Here is a 19,478-nt window from a genome sequence, read left to right as displayed (position 1 = left end):
TGGTCAGAAGAAGAAATCCACCAGCACCGACTCCCTGAAGTTTATTCTGGGATAAATGCCCTCCTACACTAAAATTCCATCATGTCTGTCTTTAGCACCACTTGTACCCCAGAAGAGAATGGCTTTCAAGTGGCCAAAATGATTGCCTTACCTACAGCCAGGCATTGTGTGCGTGGGATTCTTTGGCACAGGAGATTATCACGAGCAAGGGTTTATTACAGTGCCATTGAAGACATTGCTGCAATCTCACTGCCCCTGGCACAGAGGTGCATCAGCTCACCCTGTCTTCATCAGTGACCTCTGCAGTGGCAGCTGCTGGCATTTGCCCCCAGGCATCCACACCCATCCTTGCTGCCCACCTTAAGATAATGCATGACTGATGCTTTGCTGCATTATGTTTGTAGGAACATTTTATCCTATTAAGGCACTTCCAGAAGCCAGATGTTCTGTTTTAGTAGGGACTTCCTTTTTTTAAAATAAGCATTTGTGAGCTGATGTTATTTTTATTCAGTTCTCCTTGTGAAACTTCCAAAGACAGATTTTTGCTTGGCAATGTCACAGCAGGGTATGAGGGAAAAATTGTTGTCCATCTGCCTCTGTCTACATATGTACATGTACCCAGGGAACCTACTTAGGGAGCACCAAGGATACTGCAAAGCTGAATATTCATATATTAGGAAATTGATTTATTAAGTCACACTTGCAGGCCCACTCCAGCTTCAAGTTATGTGATCATACATTCTTTTTCACAAGGTCATCTGTGCTTTGGAGGCCTCTGTTGGACTTGATCAGGCATGGAGTCAGGAGTCTGTGTTGTAGAAAGCTCCAGCCTGTAGAATTCCCAGGACCTTGGCTGCAGAAGTCAAAAGGTGTCTTGTAAACTAAATGGGAGATGAGGAAGATGTCCCTTCCCTGGCAGCTGGACTCCACTCCAGCCTCTGCCATGGATTCCCTTTCTGAACGGCATTAAATCACTTCCACCAACTTTTATTTTCTCACACAAAGCCCTGGAGACAGACTTGCAGCCATGCTGAGCTCCTGTAGCTCCAGGGAGGGTAAGCAGAAGCAAGCACCTCAAACCAGCCCCAGCCAGCCTTCCAGTTTGCTCTGAAAAACCTGACACAATATGGTGAGCACCAGTCACACAAATTGACTGAAATGGTTCTGTCCTTTGCATTTCCATCACTGATATGAGGATAGTACCTTCCTCTGACATCACAAGAATGGTAATGTTGTCATAAGGTGCTGAGCTGTAACAGCCTTGCATTCTCAGAGATGAGACCAGTGAGCTCACATGCAATGAATGTTTTCACTGCTCAGCACAGACCTTGAAAAGTATACAGTTAACAAAAGCAACATCCCTTCCCCACAGGAGCCCTCCCTCATCAACCAGCAATCATGGTTTCTTTTATTCTTAGAATTTTGTAACATTCAGAAGTCAAAAGATCAGTAAGTCTCAACATGCTCTGAACTTCCTGGCACTTAAAGCTCTAACATAGGCAAATGCTGAAATTAGAAATGAGCCACGGGACAGATTTTCCCATGCTTACTAATCAAGAGTCACTGATATAAGGATTTCTCTCCCAGGCTAAAATCTCTCATCTTTCTCCAGCACAAAATTTACTTAACAAATAAAATGAGACCTGTGACCTCTGTATATGCTGACTTGGATTGTTATAATTGCTAACTCGTAGGTCTCACGATTACAGTCACCCCCGTTCTGTGTTACACAAGTCTTGGTGGCTGTGGCTGTTATAAAAGACACAAGTGTCTTGAGGTTAGGCTGCCTGGAGAGCGGCCTGGTAACAACCTGTTTGCTGAACCTGTGAGTCATGGAAAATGAAAATAGAGAAAAATCTACGAAGGAACATCATCCATTCCTACAGCTGATAAAGTACAACTCCCTAGAGTATTATATGCTCTTCGTATCTTTGTCTGGTCCAGTTTTAAATTGTATTTCTATACCTTTCCTTAGAAACTTTTCCATGGTATGAGTGTTTGGAAGTTTTTCTTGAACTTCATACTTTGTTTTTTTCCTCTGTTTATTCATATAATTACTTTGAGATTTGGCTGTGAAAACATAAATGATCAGCAAGGGGAGGGAGGTGTCTGACAGCACAGATCATGGCTTTCAGTTCTGAGGTTTCATATTTATTAGCTAGACAAAAGGAGAATTTGAAGAGTGCAATGAGCAGGTCTGCTTCCAAGGTGGCCAGGCTAACTTGAATGTCTTTTTGTCTTGCAGAAGATGAAGCCCATCGTCCAGAGAAGACGATCTACCTCATCTGCCATTACTAAAGCTCTTGGAAAATCAAAGTCTCATTCCAGGTAGAAAAAATACCTGACTCCTGTTTCCATATTTCTGCCTGCACAGACTGAAATCAAATTGGTTTTCAAATCCATTTAACCACGTTGAGGACAATTTGGTCCTGTGGCAGGGGCAGGTGGGGGTAGGTGGAGGAGGACAAGGCACCAGACAGACGTGGTGGGTTGCAGGACATGGGCTGATGCAGATTTAGCACCCCTGAGGAGCATCCTGGCCTTACACCTCAGAGTTTCCCTGTGCAGCCACCCCCAGCTTACTCACTGCCAGAGCCCTCTGCAGCCCCTGCTCCATGTGCTGGGCTGCCAGTGGGAAGGATAGTCCTGAGAAATGTTTCTGGCTCAGCTACAGGTACACCTGGGCAGGTGAGGGGGCATGAGCTGCTTCTGGAGATAGGAAGTGGTGAGAGGCATGCCCAGGCCCTGACAGCCCTGTGCAGGATGGCATCAGCTCAGGACACTTGTTGGAAGAGCTGCCAGACCCAGACATGCTCCAGGCCAGCCCTGTCCCTGTCAGGGGCAGCAGCTTTCCCTTACACCAGCTCGGGTAGTGGAGAGCTGCCCCCATGCCTGCACCTCCATTGAGTGTCTGCTGATGCTTTGCTCCTGCAGTGTGAGGCACCAGGAGTGTCAGCAGAGTCAGGGACATGCCAGACATGCACATTTTCTGCTGAAACACTGAGTGTTCTTACTTAGCCCTGAGCTGAGCACCTCAGTCCAGTGAAGCTGAGTCCTCCTTGACCTCATCCCCTCCTGCAGCACTGTGTCATTGCTAGAGACAGATAAGGGGATACCATGGTCCTTTCTGCCTTGCTCTGATAGCAGTCTTGTAAACAGCATTTCCTGAGGGATTTGTTCAGTTTGATTTTTTCTTTCTTTGCAAGAACTGATTGACACTTTGATCTGGACCAGCCCTCCTGAAGAATGTCCCTTTTGTATCCCACCGTTGGCGATTGATGCACAGCACAGCCCGCTTCTCTGGAATGAGGGGGCAGTGTCAGTCTCACAGGACCATTTAATATGAAGGGCAGGACTGATTTTCACTTGGTTATCATTTGACAAAGTTATGTGACTTCTTTTTTGTTCCTCCCACCCCCTCTAAATTGCAGTAGGAAAAAAAAAAAAAAAAAACCGTGAGGAAGAGAAACAAATTCTTGACTTTATTTGGCTGGAGAACATCCTCATGAGGGAGGGAAGCTTTAAATGTTTCTTGTGATGAATTGCTACGGAGGGTGCTGGTCCAATGCCATCTTTGCTCAGGCCATGAAAGCATCTGTGAGATTTTTTTTGCTATCCTGCCATTGTGTTTATAAAGCTGCTTTAGAAAATCCACTGCTTGGGGTTGTGAGATGCTGTGGCTCCCACTGCTCAGCTGATGGACATGGAGAGCTTTTAATATCATATCTGAAGGTGATTAAGCTTCTCACTTAAAACCCCACAGCTGCATAAGTCAAGATTGGTGGCTGTGGAGGAGGGAAGAGGGAATTTCTGTTTGCCAGAGTGCAGGTGTTCCTGTGACTGGGGGAGGATTTTAGTAAAGCAGCTGCTGGCTGGTTTTAACCTCATTCCTGTGAAATCAAGTGAGTTCAGTTATGAGGCCAGTGGAAACTGAGTTAAGACCAACGTCAAAAGTACTACAATTACAGCTTGTGTGGTTTTTTATTTGTTTGTGTAGAGTGTCCTCAGACTAGAGGGTAGAGGAGTAGAGCAGCAGAGGGTAGAGGAGAATTGCTGAAGGGTGAAGGGAAGGCAAGTATCCTTGCCTGCAAGCAATATACATATCTTTGTCTATGTGTAGAGACAGGAGGATCTCTGTGAGGTTTTTTCCGTGTCAGTCTAAGGCCATGTCTCAGAGGTTCACTAATTAAGTCAGGCTCAGGCACACAAACACACTGTGTGAGCAGGAACTCTTCCATGCTCATGCAGCACATCCCACACACTGAGACCCAGAAATGGCTGTGGCAGCTGCTGTGTGCCAGCTGACCTGAGCCCAGAGCAGTGCTGAGGAGGTGCTCTGGGGGTGCTGAGGTACAAACGAGGAGACTGCACTTGGCAGAGCTCTTGCAGCTGGGGACAGCACAGGTCTGGTTCAATCTCCATGCTGCCTTGTTGACTGAAGTCAGCATGCAAAAACCCTTAGGGATTTTTGGAAATGGTGAGTACCTCTATGAATCTCAGAGGAAACAACAAGCTGGATGGCTGCCAGACAAGCCAGAATCAGATGTCTGGAATTAGATGAGTACATGCAGTTAATTTTCTTTTTGCTGCAACTCTTGTGCTGACAAATTGTTCAGTCTGGATGGAAAACATGCACAGAAAGGGCAGTGCCCCCCACGCCCAGCTGAGCCACGCCATGAGCCACTAGCTTTCCACATTCAAGTCATAGCTCACACATATGTGCAGGACATAAATCTTTTACCTGAATGAGAAATTACTCAAAAACTACTATTTCAGCAGATTAATCTCACAAGATTTGGTATGGGCTTTTAGGCAGTTTTCCATCTGTCTGAGGCTGGTAAAGTTAATTGTGCAGAGGCGAATGTGGGTCATAATAGAGAGCAGCAGGGGCTGGGAGAAGCAGAGAGCTCTCAGGCTCCTCCAAAACAGATGCCTGTGTCCCATCACAAACCCTTCTAAGGAAAGCTTCTGACAAAGTCTTGTGCTTTTTCTTGCTCCTCCAGGGAAACTACTCTTTCCTCTTCCCATTCAGACAATGGGCTGCCAAGTGGGGTGTTCAGTAGCCCAGGCTCCACCTTCATCCTGGACGAGCGAGTGCAGCTAACAGTGGGCCTGCAGACCCAGGAAAGACATCTGATTTTGTTGAGTGATGTGCTGGTCATTGCCAAGTCCAAGTAAGAGGAATTTCCACTCATTTCTTTTCCCCAGTAGGTGCTGTTGAAGCTAGGCTCAGCATGTGGTGGGGTTTTTGGGGCTGTCCTGTGCAGAGCCAGATGTTGGACTCAATGATCATGTGGGTACCTTCCAACTCATGAGATTCTGTGAGGCTCTGATCTGTTTGTGGAGCACCTGTGGCATTTCCCCTTTCCACCTTCACGAATTTTTCTTGGTATTAATGTTTCACTCCATTTGTCTGAAGAAAAAGGTTGTCTAATCAGTTTTGCCCATTTCCTTATGACGTTGCTTGAAGATACACTATGGGGGCAAGAGGCAGAAGGACAAAGCTGACTTTCAGTCTGATTCCTTCTGTCATATATAAATTAAGAGCTCTAACTGCATCTGCATGACTTGAAAGGAGCATGACCAGACTCTGGAGATCTAAATGGCCTAAGGAATTAATAATTTCCATTGTAGATCTTCCTCCAGCCTGAAGCTGAAAAAGCAAGTGCATCTGAGTGAAGTGTGGACCGGCACCTGTCTCAGCGAAGTGACAGAGAAAAAGATGAGTCCTGAGAATTCATTTGTCATTGGCTGGCCTATCACCAACTACGTTGTCACCTTCAGGTATCTTATCAGACATCAGACCTCCCTCTGCATCCCAGTAGCTGCTCAGGTCTCCCTGTGTCAAGTGAAACAATGACTGAGGCTAAAGGACCCATTTCCTTTTCCATTTCCTTACCCTGGAACCCGGGTAACCTGAGCTGGCAGAAATAGTTCTAGGAACAGCAGACATTGGGAAGGAAATACTAGGAGAAAGAAAATAGCAATTAAAGGTCACTGCAAAAATAATGAGGGCCCACAAGACGAGTTAACTCAAACTTCACAGAAAGGGATCTGTCTCTTATCTGAACACTCACCAGTCTGACAGGAAACCTGGTCCAGTTTGTTGCTGGGATTTTTTTGTTATTATTATTTTTGTTATTTGTTAAAATAGAACAGAAGAAGGAAAGGACTGTGCTTTTGTTCCAGGGCTTTGCAGGAAGCAACTTTGACTTACAGCCATATATAAATGAAATTGGGTAGAGTTTCCAAAGGCTGTTACCCATTCAGCACTTATTTGATGATCTGCCTCCCTTTTTGTCTTCAGCTCAGCTGATGTGAAGGAACGATGGCTGTCAGTGTTACTGTGGTAAGTGACCCTCCTTTCATCTCCTTCCTGGTGGTTCCTCCACAGGCCTTAGAGAAATTTGCCCTTCAAATTGTGCTCTGATTTTCAGCATGTTAAGTGTCTATGTGCTGTTTGGAAAATCCACCTTTGAAATCTGAATATAGATGCCCCTAGGAGAGTGCAAAATTGGTGTCAACAGATGGGAAAAAAAGGGGATGCATCAGAAGATGGTATTATTGGAGCATCCTTTTCCCTTTGGAGCTGGAGGTTGACTTTGCTAATCACTGTTGAAATGTCACAAGTGTTACTGATTCTTCAGATGTTTTTCGATTAGAACTAAAATTGCTATTATGTTGCATCTAGAGGCTACAGTTTTTTCTTTTTCTTTTATGTTTTATATGTTGCTTCCGCTAACACCCAGACTAAAGTGTTTATATAGAGACAAAGAGGGGAAGAACTCTTCTGATTTGTGGAGAACAGTAGTGATCCTGAGGGAACACTGGAAGGTATCATGCAGCACACATCTACCTGCACTGAAGTACTGCATGTGGGGGATTGTTAGTCTTTGTGCTCCAGGTGGATAAAGAAGTCAGTAAGAGCATGTGGCCTCACTATGAACATTACATTCATGTATGTCATAATTAATCTGTATTTATTACAGTGCCAAGGAGGATGTCTCATCCAAATTTTAGGGTTCTTCTCAAATTTGGCTCAGAAATTACATCCCTTTTTCTTTGACTTTCAGGCATATCAATGAGGTAAAGCAAAATGAGTATCTGAAGAATCTGACCCTTCAAATTGTTGTGCTGGATGATGACAACTCTTCTTCTGTAAGTACCTGCCCATCAGATCAAGACTACCCAGGGCTCTGTGGAGTAGGGGAGGGAATGCAGGGCTGTGCTGGTGTTCCAGTATCTGGGTATCTGCATCCTTCCCACTTGGAAGCCCACATGGAGGGTTTTGGTATGACAAATGAGGAGGTAGCCAGACCCTTACCAAACAGCACTTAAGATTATTCTTCGCCTCTAACTTCTTTTCTCTTTTCCTTTTGCTTCAGTTCAAAATTCATGACAGTTTGTGGCTGAGTGCCACAGTCAATTCCTATTTCCAGTGCTATGAATTGAGGATATTGATCACAGAGTCACTGGTGTGTTGTCCTGAACTAATTTACTGGAATGTGTCCCAGTCTAGCATACATTTCTTGGCTTCATGCCGAGCTTGGTGGGTCACATTTGCCTCCTGGGTGTTCTTCCTTCAAAGAGTGACCCCTGACACTCATGGCTGATGAGCCATGTTCCATGTTCATCCTTTTGAGTGACAGTGGCACTATAATCAGCCAAATACTGATGGGATCAAACACAGCATCTAAGCACCACCCACTTCCTGTGATTTCTGCTGGATGAAATCTTTGGATGGTATAATAGACCCATGACAGAAGAAGTAGTGGAGAATAGCTTTCATGTTTTACACACATCATCCTTTCTGGTGTAGGTCAAATTCGTACAGCTCATCCAACCATGAACATTTAGTAAAGACTGTCATTAGACAGAGATGTGACATTTTCCCCAGAATTTGAAGCTACAGGAAACTGCAACCAAACTTCTCACCTTTGTCTTAGCTTCCTGTATTTTCTCTGTTTGCCTTTCTAGACTACTGCAGTCAACGTGTCCAATGTGGAAACTGCAGAGAGTGTGATGAAGAAGACCCTTCTACTGCTTGGGCTCCCTGTAAGTGGCAGGTGACAGATGTTAGCTAAGGATGCTGGCAGCATCTGCTTCACAGGACAGTGTGGGTGTGGATAAGTGTAGATTTGCTGTCTGTTGCTTTCTGAGTGAAGGGCAACCTCATGGACCCTCACTCTGGCCCCTCTCAACTAACATTTTTCTCTTCTTTGTCCCTCACCCAACAGGGCAGGACCAGTGAACACCACCTCTGGGTGGTCTCAGGAAAAGATGAGCCTGCTTACCTTCTCATTGGTAAGAGCCCTCCCATACTGAGCATCATTTTGGTGCTTAATTCTGGCACCAGAGGAACAAGTAATAAATTTTATTAGCGTATGTGGCAGAGAAACATCACAAACATTGCACTCTTCACTTAAAAAGCAATAGTAGGGACACTGTACTTGATGTAAGATATGACATCAAGTTGCTGTGAGATGTCACTTGGCTTCTATCATCTCAGCATCCACATTTAATCAAAGAATGGTAATATCTTTGGAAAACTTCACACTTACCTCCCTTTTCCAAGCAAACCTGTGCACTTCTGGGTGGGAGCCCATCACACTTTTCAGTAGATGTTCCAAATAAATGGGAGATCTTTAGGCTGGTCCAAGAAGTTCCTTCTTTGCAGCAGGTGTGGTGCAGGGGTAGGACATGCCTCAAAGCCTAATTCAATCCCTCTGACTGCTGGTATGAGCTTGCAGGGCTACAGGTTTGGAGGCTGGTCCTACTCTCCTGCTCAGCTTTGCAGGCGTCTCCTCACGGGCAGAGCAGGAGGTCAGGACCAGCCTCAGCTGTCTGTGACAGAGGTGTCCACTGATCTCTGTCAGACAGAGCATCTCCTGACACTTCCCAGGCCCTTTGCCTTTGGGCTCTGTCAGAAGCAAACCAATTGCTGCAGTCAGGTGGTCATTCAGCAAGAGTGTTTTAGATATAGAGGAAAGCACTTTGGCAACTGAAAGAAGCAGAATTTTTCCATGGTCTGTTGGTGAATTACAAGCCTCTAGTTAGGAAGCTAACATGTTTATCCTACTTGTTTGGTACTTACTTAGTTTTCATTGCATTTCAGTTCACAAATAATGAAACTGCTTTCCACACAAAACATTGCACCATATTGAATACCCAGTTTGTTGCATATGGGTTGTTATCTTTTGAACTGCTACCTTAATCCAGTGCTAAACTGACATCACGAGCACATGTAGGCCACTTGCACCAATGCCTCCACAGGCTGTTTATTTGAAAACTTTCCTTTCTAACAATTTGTGTTTAGGTTTTAGAAACTCCTCAGGCTTGAGGGAGGGTAAGTGTGTATATGGGGGCCTTGAGGACAATCACAGTGGTGCTTGAGTGCTACAGATCTGTAGGGGATGATTTCAGAAATAGAAGAAACATTTTAAAATAAACCACTGAATTTTGTCTGTTAAGTTCTAAGCATTCACCATGGAGATCACCAAAGCTGGAATTTTCCAATAACATTTTTTCCTGCTCTTTACACAACTCTGCTCAACAGGGCATGAGCATCCCTTCAGCATCGCCTTGAGCTGTCTCCAGAACTCTGCTGACCAGCAACAAAGAACCAACAATAACACTCTCCTGGCTGATGGGAAAGAGTCTTCCTTCCTTGCTCAGCTCCCAAAGGAAAAACAGTGTCAGTTTGTCCTGAAACCCAGACTCCAAGCTCCAATGCAGCTGAGGAGAGGTAGGGGCTGCAGGAGTGTGGTACAGCCAGATAGAGACTTTCTTGCTGTCCAGTCCAGTGCTGAACTCTTCTGGCATCAAACATGTATCCCAGAGTTGCTCTCATACCTGAATGTAATGTAAAGAGGAAGAGATTGCAGAGAGGTGAAATTTTTCTGTGCAAATGTTCAGACTTAGCTTTCAGTCCTTCATTAGTCTTCAACTGCAAGTCATTGTAATAGAATCATAGAAAATGCTGAGTTGGAAGAAAACCATCAGTATCATGGAGTCCTAGCCCTGTACCCAAGAACACCACCATCCACCTGAGAGCATCGTCCATATGCTTCTTGAACTCAGACAGCCTTGATGCTGTGACCACTGCCCTGGCGAGTCTGTTCCAGTGCTCAGCCATCCTCTGGGTGAAAAACCTTTTTCTGAGATCTAACCTAAACCTCCCCTGACTCAGCTTCATGCCATTTTCTCAAGGCCTATCACTGGTCACAAGAGTGAAGTGATTCTTGCACTGCAGAGACAGCAAGGTTTCCTGAAGAATGGTGATTGAGAGTTTTGCTGATGGTTGAGAGATGAATAAGTGGTTTCACTGCTGAATATTGTCTAACCATGCCCATTAAGAGTGCAGTTAATAAACAGGTGAGGGTAGAAAGTGCTTGTTTTGCTGGGAACTCTGCTTCCTCTATAGATCACTCACTGTCCAGAAGGACAGACAGGTGTGTGATGAAGGTCTCTGTTTGGTTTCAGAGTCACTGCAGAAACACACCAAGAGGAAGAAGTCCTTGATTGACTGGGCCCTGCGCCGCAGCACCAGCACCCCCTCGGGCAGCCCTACCACACCTCGGAAACTCTTCGGCCTGTCCCTGTCCTCTGTCTGTCCTGATGGAATCCTTCCCAAGCCAATCATGGTAAGCAGCAGCCTGGACTGCTTGTCTTGATGTAAACTTGATGTGTTTAGCCCAAAATTTAAAGCCACTTGAAGCATTGATGAGGATTGAATGGGGAAGAAGACCATCGTTTACTTGTGATCCAGACTCAGCTCAGTAACAAGGGTGGGAACAACCCTCTCCTGGATAATCCCTATCACTTCATTTACAGATGTCTGTCCTGTTTCAATGGGTGTCTCCAGGTCATCACCAGGTGACAAGGGGCAATGCCAGTGGATCCTGCCATGCTATATAGCCTAGAACTCACTCACTACAAGAGTCCCCTGGGCTCACATTTGTCACAGGATAAGTGTGCCCTCATGAACTTTATCTGCGGCTTGCCTGTCAGATTTTTGTCCCTGGTTAGATCAGGATAAATCTCTTGTATTGTTTTCTTTCCATTACTGACTTGGTCTTCTGCTAATTATATTGCAACACATAATGTATAATATACACAAACAAGAGGGTAAAGTGTTAGGTTCTGAAGTACAACTGGGTTTTCTCTTAGGATATGCTGCTCCTCTTGTACCATGAAGGTCCCTCTACTAGGGGCATTTTCAGACGTTCTGCCAATGCCAAGACTTGCAAGGAACTGAAAGAGAAGCTGAACTCTGGAGATGATGTTCAGGTGGATGGAGAGTCAGTCTTCGTTGCTGCAGCTGTCATCATGGTATGTGTGGCCAAGAAACTCAGCTGTCTGGGCTAATGGTACCTTCCTTCTTTAAGGAAGCAATGAGTCTTTATGGGTAGGGAGGATTTCAGGGGAACAGAAAGCATTTTCCAGCAAGGAACATTTTCACCTGTTTGTGTACACACAGGTGATACAGTGACCTGGTTTTCACATGCAGACATGTGCAGCCCCTCAGGACAGGGCTCCCTTTGGCACTTCCCATACCAAACCACCCCCAGCAGGAAATACAGTGATGTTCACCTACAAGGCAGCTGTGATGTCTGTACAGTGCCAAATAACAGGACAGATGCTGCACTGAAATATGCATAAAACCCTTTGGTTGCAGCAGCACAGATGTTCTTTGTCATTTCTGAATGCAAGGAAGAGACTGCAGGAGGTTTGGGAGGACTTGTGCCACTTGAAGGCAGCTGCTTTGCAACCCCCAAAACAGGAGCTGAGCTGTGCTCTCTGGACCCCCAGCCTTTACCCTCTGATCAGCCAGCAAGCACAAGGGAAAGCAGCTGCTAAATCCAAGAAGAGGGTTGTGATTGGGTGAGGGATGAAGCTTGTGATAAGACCCATGTTTCAGTAAGGAAAAGCCTGTATTTTGTACTGGCAATTAAATCTGGTCAGAGTAATTTAGGCACCAAAGTATAAAAAAAAATCCCCTTTTTTCTTGTTGGCTTGATATTCAGGCACTTCCCAACACAAGACATACATTGAGTTGTTGAATAGTCCTCTGAGAAAAACCAGCAGTCCTCCTAGCTGAGAAATGTTACAGAGAGATCTGTGCAGAGCCCTAGGGCTGAGTCCTCTGCTGGATTGGAAAAGGGACAGTCCTGCTCTGGAGAAGGGGCAAAACAGAAGTGCTGCCTGTTCATCCTGCAGTGCTGCCATAGAAGAGCCTGAGGAAGCCAGCTTGGTGGGCATGGGAGGGGAGAATAAACATGTTTGTGTAGTGTCTTGTTTTATCTTGTGCTTAATATGAATAAACAGTGACTATATGCATTGTGAAACTGAAACCAGGAATTCAAAACTGACCAGACTGCTCTGCGTATATATATTTAATTCAGGATTTTCTCCGAAATATACCTGACAGTGTTCTATCCTCAGACATGCACGGACTGTGGATGGAAGCTGTGGACACAGAAAATCGGGCACATAAGATTGAAGCTATCAAAAGGTTTGTAAAAGCCTTTGTAAAAGTTTCTTTTGGTGGGAAAAAGGGGATCATATGGGCCTAAGAATAGCCTTTATTTTCTGTGAGATTACTGTCAATGCTCCAGGCCACAGTGGAGGAGCTATTGCTGATTGCCAGTGTCACTGATCAGAAAATTTTCTTTTCAATGGTCTTTTTTGAACATCCTTAACATTTCTGATAATCATATTGGCAGTTAGAAGAAACCACCCTGTCAAGGTGGAGACATGGACCTTGAAAACAGCTTTACTGCCTTGAAACTGCTGCCCTGAGCACAAGCAGTTTATCAGCCTCCTGTTGGATATCCCGTTTATTCAACCATGGCTCAGCTCAGTTTTTGAAGCTTACCATTTATCCTGGGCCTTCTTTATCCATGTTCTCCACAGCACATGACACAGTGGCATGGTCTGGCCTGGAGCTGTCTCCTGTCTCCTCTGGGCATTGCCTGTTTAGTCAAGGCATTGTGGGTTCCCTCCCACATGCACTGAACCCAAGTCCCTTGTCCCTCCAGTTCTATTACCAGAGCAGGTGGGAAATTTGGATGCAGAGCTGTGGCTCTCACATGAGTTGGTGGAGGGGAGTGACACAGATTCACCTTATTCTCAAATGTGGATGTCTCAGGCTGGGTACAAAGGGGCAGGAGGGGGAAAAATATTTGGGTTGCTACTTCTGGAATTCAAAGAGCAGATGTTTGTGAACAGCACTGTTTTCCTTTTTTCCCACTCCCTGAATAGTCTCGTCAACCAGCTTCCAGAGGCCAACCTCATCTTACTCAGACACCTCTTTGGTGTCCTCCATCATATTGAGCAGAATTCTGGAGAGAATCAGATGAATGCCTTTAACCTGGCTCTTTGCATAGCTCCCAATATGCTGTGGCTACCGAGTCCCACTGGGCCTGAAGAGGAGAGCCGCTCTACAAAGAAGGTAATCTTCCGTGAGTTTGGCCTCACCTCTGCTTTCCTCTTTCACTGCTTTTTTTGGGCACTGCCTTTTGTAGTCTAAAGGAGGGCATTGGGCCAGTTTGGCCTCACCTCTGCTTTCCTCTTTCACTGCTTTTTTTGGGCACTGCCTTTTGTAATCTAAAGGAAGGCCTAGGGCCAGTGGCAGTGCTGGCTGAGTGGCACCCAGGCCCCATCCTTTCCTCTGTGCAGCTGTGCCCATGCTGGGCAGGGTTTAGCCCCTCAGACTGTCCAGGGTGAAAAGGCAAGCAGTGATTGCTTCACCAGATGAGCTTCCTATACGGTCAAGCAAGCACAAGAAAACTGGAGCAGCTGAAGTTGGACACTGCTACCTCAGCTGGAACAAAATAAGCAATGAGCACAACAGTGCACCAGAAAGGAGGAACGCTTGCTTGTAGCTTATGAGGTGTAAGCAATAGTGAGGAAAACTGTAGAATGTGCTATACCTGGCTCACAGTACCAGTTCACATAGTTCATATTCTTGCCTCAGGTGTTCATGCAGATGCACTGCCACATTATTAACAGCTTCTTGAGGAAATTACATCTTTGTAAAAAAAAACATGAGACGATCTGGGTATGATTTTACTTGCTCTGTTTTCATGAAACTGAATCTGTGAATTCCTGTCTTTTCCAGGTGGCTTTGTTAGTGCAGTTTCTGATTGAAAACTCAGGAGAGATTTTTGGGGGTGATATTGCTTCCTTGTTCCAAAGACCTGACATAAAGAAGTCCAAAAACTCAGCGGAATCTCTGGGTAAGTTGGTGGTACTAAATCTTCCAGAAATATTTAAAATATTTTAATAGGTAAAGTCCTCAGACAAAAGAGTTTGCTTTACCTTCATGTTTCTTCTAAGGAACAGCATTGAAAACCAGTTGGGTTTGGTTTTCCCTTTGCCTGTCAAGCATAGGCAGGAAGAGATAGCAAAGCAGAGGGCTGAAGTGCCAAAACTCCCATGTGTCCCCAGAGATGGCTGTCTTTCTGTGTGGCTGCTGTTAAACCTGCTCTAGCCATTGCAAGAATTTAGTGTAACCTTAGCACTGCCATGTCCCAGCAGTATTTTTATTTTCCAGGTTAGTTCTATGAGCTAAATCACATAGTTTGTATGGAAAGAGATGGAGTTCTCTGTTAGCTATGCTACGAATACAGGCCATTGGTGAAAAGTAGTCATAAAGCCAGAATTTTTTTATTATTTCCTGTGAGAATAATGGATTATCTTTGTTTTTCATATATCTTCCCTGTTTTGGTTGTGAGGTACTATATATATGGCAACAAATTAATTTGTGTCCTCTGCCCCAGACATAGGCTTGGCTCAGCATGATGATTCCTCTGATGAGCTGGAGTTTTCCACTTGTGATCCAGAAGGGCCAAAGAACCACCTGGAATCTGAAACAGATGCCATTTTTGAAGCGCCCAGGAGCTCATTACTTGATGAGGATCAGGAAGACTGGGACTTGTTCAGCGAGATCACAGCCTGCTACCAAAGCAAAGCCCAGACCAACGCCAGTGCAGACAGCTACGAGCTCCTGGAGGAGGACGGCTCCTTCTGCTCCATGGGCTCCATACGCTCGCTCAGCCCGGCCAGGGACCGCTGCTCCTCAGAGCCCAGCGTCTGCCTCAGCTCCCAGCTGCCTGCACAGGGCCACGAGCCAGTGGCCCGCCAGTCCAGCTGCGATGCCACCATCATGAGCAGCCACACAGACTACATCCACAGGCTCAGGCAGCTGCAGGTGGAGAGCCAGAAGCTCATTGATGAAGGCCTAAGCCCTGGGGTTAATAAGGCCAGGCAGAACTTGTGGCAATCACCTCAGACCACCTCCAGGGTGAAGCAGCTCAGCCTTCAGAAGTCCAGCCTGTCCAACAGGTCCAGCTTCTCCAGCCTGTCCTCTACCACCACCTCCCCATCTGCCTCCTCACTTAGCTCCTTAGACAGTGCTTTCTCCTACTGCTCAGAGTCATCAGCCATTAGTCCCACAGATGTCTCATCACTGCCATTCATGTTTGGCACTTCTGCCAGGCTTCATGCTGTGTCTCCCACAGCTGCCAAGAGGTCCCAAAAAGAGTGGCATAAATCCTTCACATCTCCTGTGCCTTTACATCTGTGCAATCTGGACAGTTTTCATGAGGGTGAACCCAAGGCTGGAGAGACCAGTCATTGCGTTGGAGAGCAGAAAAGTTTTCCATGTGTCAGCAGAGCTGCCATGGGAAGCCCATTCACTGACATTGACTGGGAAGAAGAGGAGAGACAGCTGAGTTGTTCAGGGTGCCCTGGCCCAGAGCTCAGGAGCCAGGATTATACCAAAGAGTTTGAAGAAAGCCCTGAGTACCCAGCTGCCAGCCTATCCAGCGACACATCCCCACAGGCCAGCCACCAGCAGCACAGGGAGAAGACAGTGAAGAACATAGAAATCAAAGGCATTGATGACCGCCCTCTGAGCCAGGAAAGCCTGAAGCGCACCAAGATAACTTTTTATGTGGCCCCAAATAAAGAAAGCTCTTGGGGGTCTCAAGTGGGAGAAGAGGAGAGATCTGGGACAAACACCAGCAGCAGAGACTCACCCAGCAGCAGCAGTGAGCAGAGCGTGTCCAAGAGCTTGCAGACTGTGAGAGTCCACATCCCCCAGACAGTTTTCTATGGGCAGAACACCCCTCTTGTCCTGCAGTCCATCTCCAGGCGCTACCACCATGAACCAACAGTCCCACCCCTGCAGGTCAAGCACAGAGAGAGCCCCCAAAGTGCCTCTGCTCCCGAGGAGCTGGAGAGACAGCCAGTGGAAATGGCGCAGGCGCCAACCCAGAGCAAGGGCTTGGACACATTCAGGCACACCATCCGCATCATCCTCCCTGACTCCGTCCGGAACACCATCAGGGACTATTTCAAGCACGATGAAACCGAGCCCTGTCCCACAGCAGAGGTGGAAGCAGTGGAGAAGGAACTCCTCCGGAGCAGGGTGGAGTGGCTCAGGAGCCAGCCTCTGGCAGAGGTGGCCGCAGAGGAGCGTGACACAGCAGTGTTGGCAGAAGAGACATTTGTCTAAGGCGATGGTTGTGGAGGAACTAAATATTTTTTTGTGTATGTGCAACAGAAAATATTCTGTAATATATGATCAGGGTGTGAAGAATTTAGCAGGCTGCATGGGGCAACAAGTGTAAAGTGACACTAATGTGTATGTAATACTTATTTTGGTGGGAGGTGGGGGGGGGGCTGTTCTTGTGTTTTCTTTATGCCCTTTTCTGATGAAAGAGACTTTGCTGGCTGGGTGTGGAATTGAGTGAATACTACCAAATTCTCCCTGTCCTTGAAGTAGCTGACCTGTACAGGGCCTGACTCAATTTTTTTTTTAATAGCAGGAAAAGAGAAATATTGCTTTATTTTCTCCAGTCAGCTGCTGATGTGGGTGGATGACTGGACAACAGGGACAGCTAATGCTTATTAAGAATTAGTTTAAAATCTTTACACTTGCACAAAACCCACTATTATTCACTATTCATCACAACCATTCCTCCAAAGGAAAATCCTTCACCTTCATTCCAGAAATCACTGCTGCTTCACTCTGCTCATCTATTGTCTGCTCTGGTCTAGCTCACAGCCCTCAATCATTACTGGTTGAGGCTGGGTTCCAAAATCAGCAGCTGGAGCCCAGAGTCCAAAGTCCAGCATTCACTGACAGACAGCATGTGTAACATTTTAAGCCCAAGATTGCTTTATTCTGGAATTAATTACACAGTGATCCTTTCTTCTCATACCTTCCCCAAGCTAGCATTTGACAGAGAGACAGTTGTCATAAAGGATTTTAGGACTGTCACATTGACAGGGCTGTGAATGTTCTTCTGTGTCCTCTGGGAGTAGCTCAGTAGCTAGGAGTTTCAGTCCTAGTGAAAGGTGACAATTTTCTGTCAATACTGATGCCCCTTTCTAGAGGCAGTGTGGATGAGACAACTGACTAAATTCCTAGTCACGCTGAAAGGTACTTGAGCAGGGCTTGGTTTTAGCACGAGGTCAAGGGGTTGTGGAAGTTGTCAGGAATGTTGTTGAATAGATGCTGAAGCAAAGTCACATCTTGCCAGAAAGCTGTCAGTCCATAAACTGAAACTGTCCAGGCTTCACCACCAATGCTGGCTCAGAGAAACACTGAGTTCCCCCTCAGCAGAGTATGTGGCCCTGTGCACTCCAGCAGAATTGAATTTGGGGAATTCCAGGCAAGGATGTGCTAAGCAGGCTGCTGGTAAGGACCACCAAAGAGATGCAGCCAGTGGAGTCCTGAAGCATCCCTCAAAGCCATGCTCAGAAGTGCCACAGACATAATGGGACTTGTTAGAGGGTTGTTACACTGCCAGCTGAGCTCTGAAAAGATGCTGAGAGCACAACATTAGTGTGACAGGTTGTTTTAAGAAAACAGTGGGAAAGGTCTCAAAGGTTGAAAGGTTTGGGATGGTTCATTTGAAAGTCACATGAGAGTTTTCTATGGTGGTATCTGTCAGAGAGACAATCCTTTTACTCAGTCAACAGTGAATGGGTGAAGGAAAAGAGAAATACATGAATCCTAATGACTGAAAGGTTGTGCTTGTGGAATAATTATCCCTGCAAGCTGCTGTCTGCAAATAGCCAGAGCTGGAGCTGCATGACAGCTGCCATGGTTCAGTCCTTGCATAGAGGGGAAAGCCACCTCTGTACAATTATCTAGTGTCAGATCCCTCCACTCATCTGCCAGGTGCCTGTGAGGGTCAGTGACAGGAACCTGGCCCAGCACTCCAAATTCACACCATCAAATACTAGGGCAAGGGAACCAGGGGGAAGCCCAGAGCCCATTTTCCAAGGTGTATACAGTTTGTTTTGTTAGATGAAGGGTGTTTGCCTCTCACATGTGGCACTCTCTGTCCCAGATCACCTTTGTGCCCCTTGTATAATGAAAGGTGTATATAATCATAACACAACTCCACCACCAACATAATTTTCCTCACACATGAACAGCAATAAGGCACCCACAGTCTTTTTTTTCCAGAGCTACAGTTGTAACTGTTTTAATAAAAGACACACAAGTTGTCGTTGTGGTGTTGTCACCTTTTGTTCCCTTGCTCCCCTCTCCCCCGTGTCAGGGTGGTGGCATTTGCACTGAACTGCTGCGTGTGTGAAACACACTCACCTCCCAGCCCAGGTCTGCCAGGCTGGTCATGCTGGCAAGAAGCCTTCTGCCAGCACAGCAGTCTAAGCATTGCTCCTGTCTTTTCAAGAAGGTGAAACAGCACTAAATATTAAAAGAAAAGTCGGCCTATTCTTGGAAGAGAGATGATTCTGTATTCTAAACATACTAACAGGTTGTAAAGTCAGTGGCTGGGCTCAGGTCAAACAAAAGGGACCTGAACCAAATGCAGAGTTAAGAGCTCACAATTTGCATCACCTAAAAGGATCACAAGAAACTCTTAGAAAGAGATTAGTTTAGAGAAACACTGAGTGAGGCACAGAAAAACACACAATTTTCTTTGCCTCATCTTAGGCTGCCTAATGTGGGCACAGTTCCCTGGGTAGCTGCTCTAACCCAACTCTGCATTATAGCATTTTTCTTTATTTTAAACAAAAGTCTTGCAAAACATAACACAAACCAGAGTTCTGGGCTTGGAAATCTGCAGCCCTCATTTTCCATGAGCCAGATAACAATGGAACTCAGAGATCAATCTTGAAAATGTTCCACAGCCCCCAGCTTGCTCGTAACAAGAAATAACAAACACACAGACACTTGGTTGGCTTTCTGCCCCAGAAAGGCCACAGTTTCCCTCAATGTATAGCCCTGAGATGCAAACAGGTTCCCTTTTTTCTCTGCCCTTTTTCAGATCATTTAGACCACGCTGGCCTGTCACATACTGTTGCAGGCTCTTAGGAAGTCGTGTTACATGGTCACCATCCAGGAAGGGATGAGCCTTCAGGGCCTGCTCCCAGTTTAGACCAAGGCCAAACAAGTCCATCTCATCTGCCTTGAAGAGAAGTGACTCATGCAG

The 19,478-nt window shown here is 46.0% G+C and overlaps 1 protein-coding gene across 1 annotated transcript; it reads left to right on the top strand.

The window, feature by feature from the left end:
• Window positions 1-2,248: 2,248 nt before the first annotated feature.
• LOC128814478 (rho GTPase-activating protein 20-like) lies at window positions 2,249-18,529 on the top strand. The gene is made up of 14 exons (XM_053990335.1): window positions 2,249-2,328; window positions 5,004-5,174; window positions 5,635-5,784; window positions 6,308-6,349; window positions 7,074-7,158; window positions 7,978-8,055; window positions 8,238-8,304; window positions 9,557-9,745; window positions 10,483-10,643; window positions 11,170-11,331; window positions 12,405-12,514; window positions 13,264-13,453; window positions 14,123-14,240; window positions 14,784-18,529. Exons 1-14 carry the CDS (start codon window positions 2,249-2,251, stop codon window positions 16,520-16,522), a joined length of 3,342 nt encoding a protein of 1,113 aa, XP_053846310.1. The 3' UTR covers window positions 16,523-18,529.
• The last annotated feature ends 949 nt before the right edge of the window (window positions 18,530-19,478 follow it).

This window comes from Vidua macroura, chromosome 14 (genome assembly GCF_024509145.1).
Source record: "Vidua macroura isolate BioBank_ID:100142 chromosome 14, ASM2450914v1, whole genome shotgun sequence".
NCBI classification, from domain to species: domain Eukaryota; kingdom Metazoa; phylum Chordata; class Aves; order Passeriformes; family Viduidae; genus Vidua; species Vidua macroura.
Note: the sequence above shows the minus strand (reverse complement) of the source record. Positions and strands in the feature narration are given on the sequence as shown.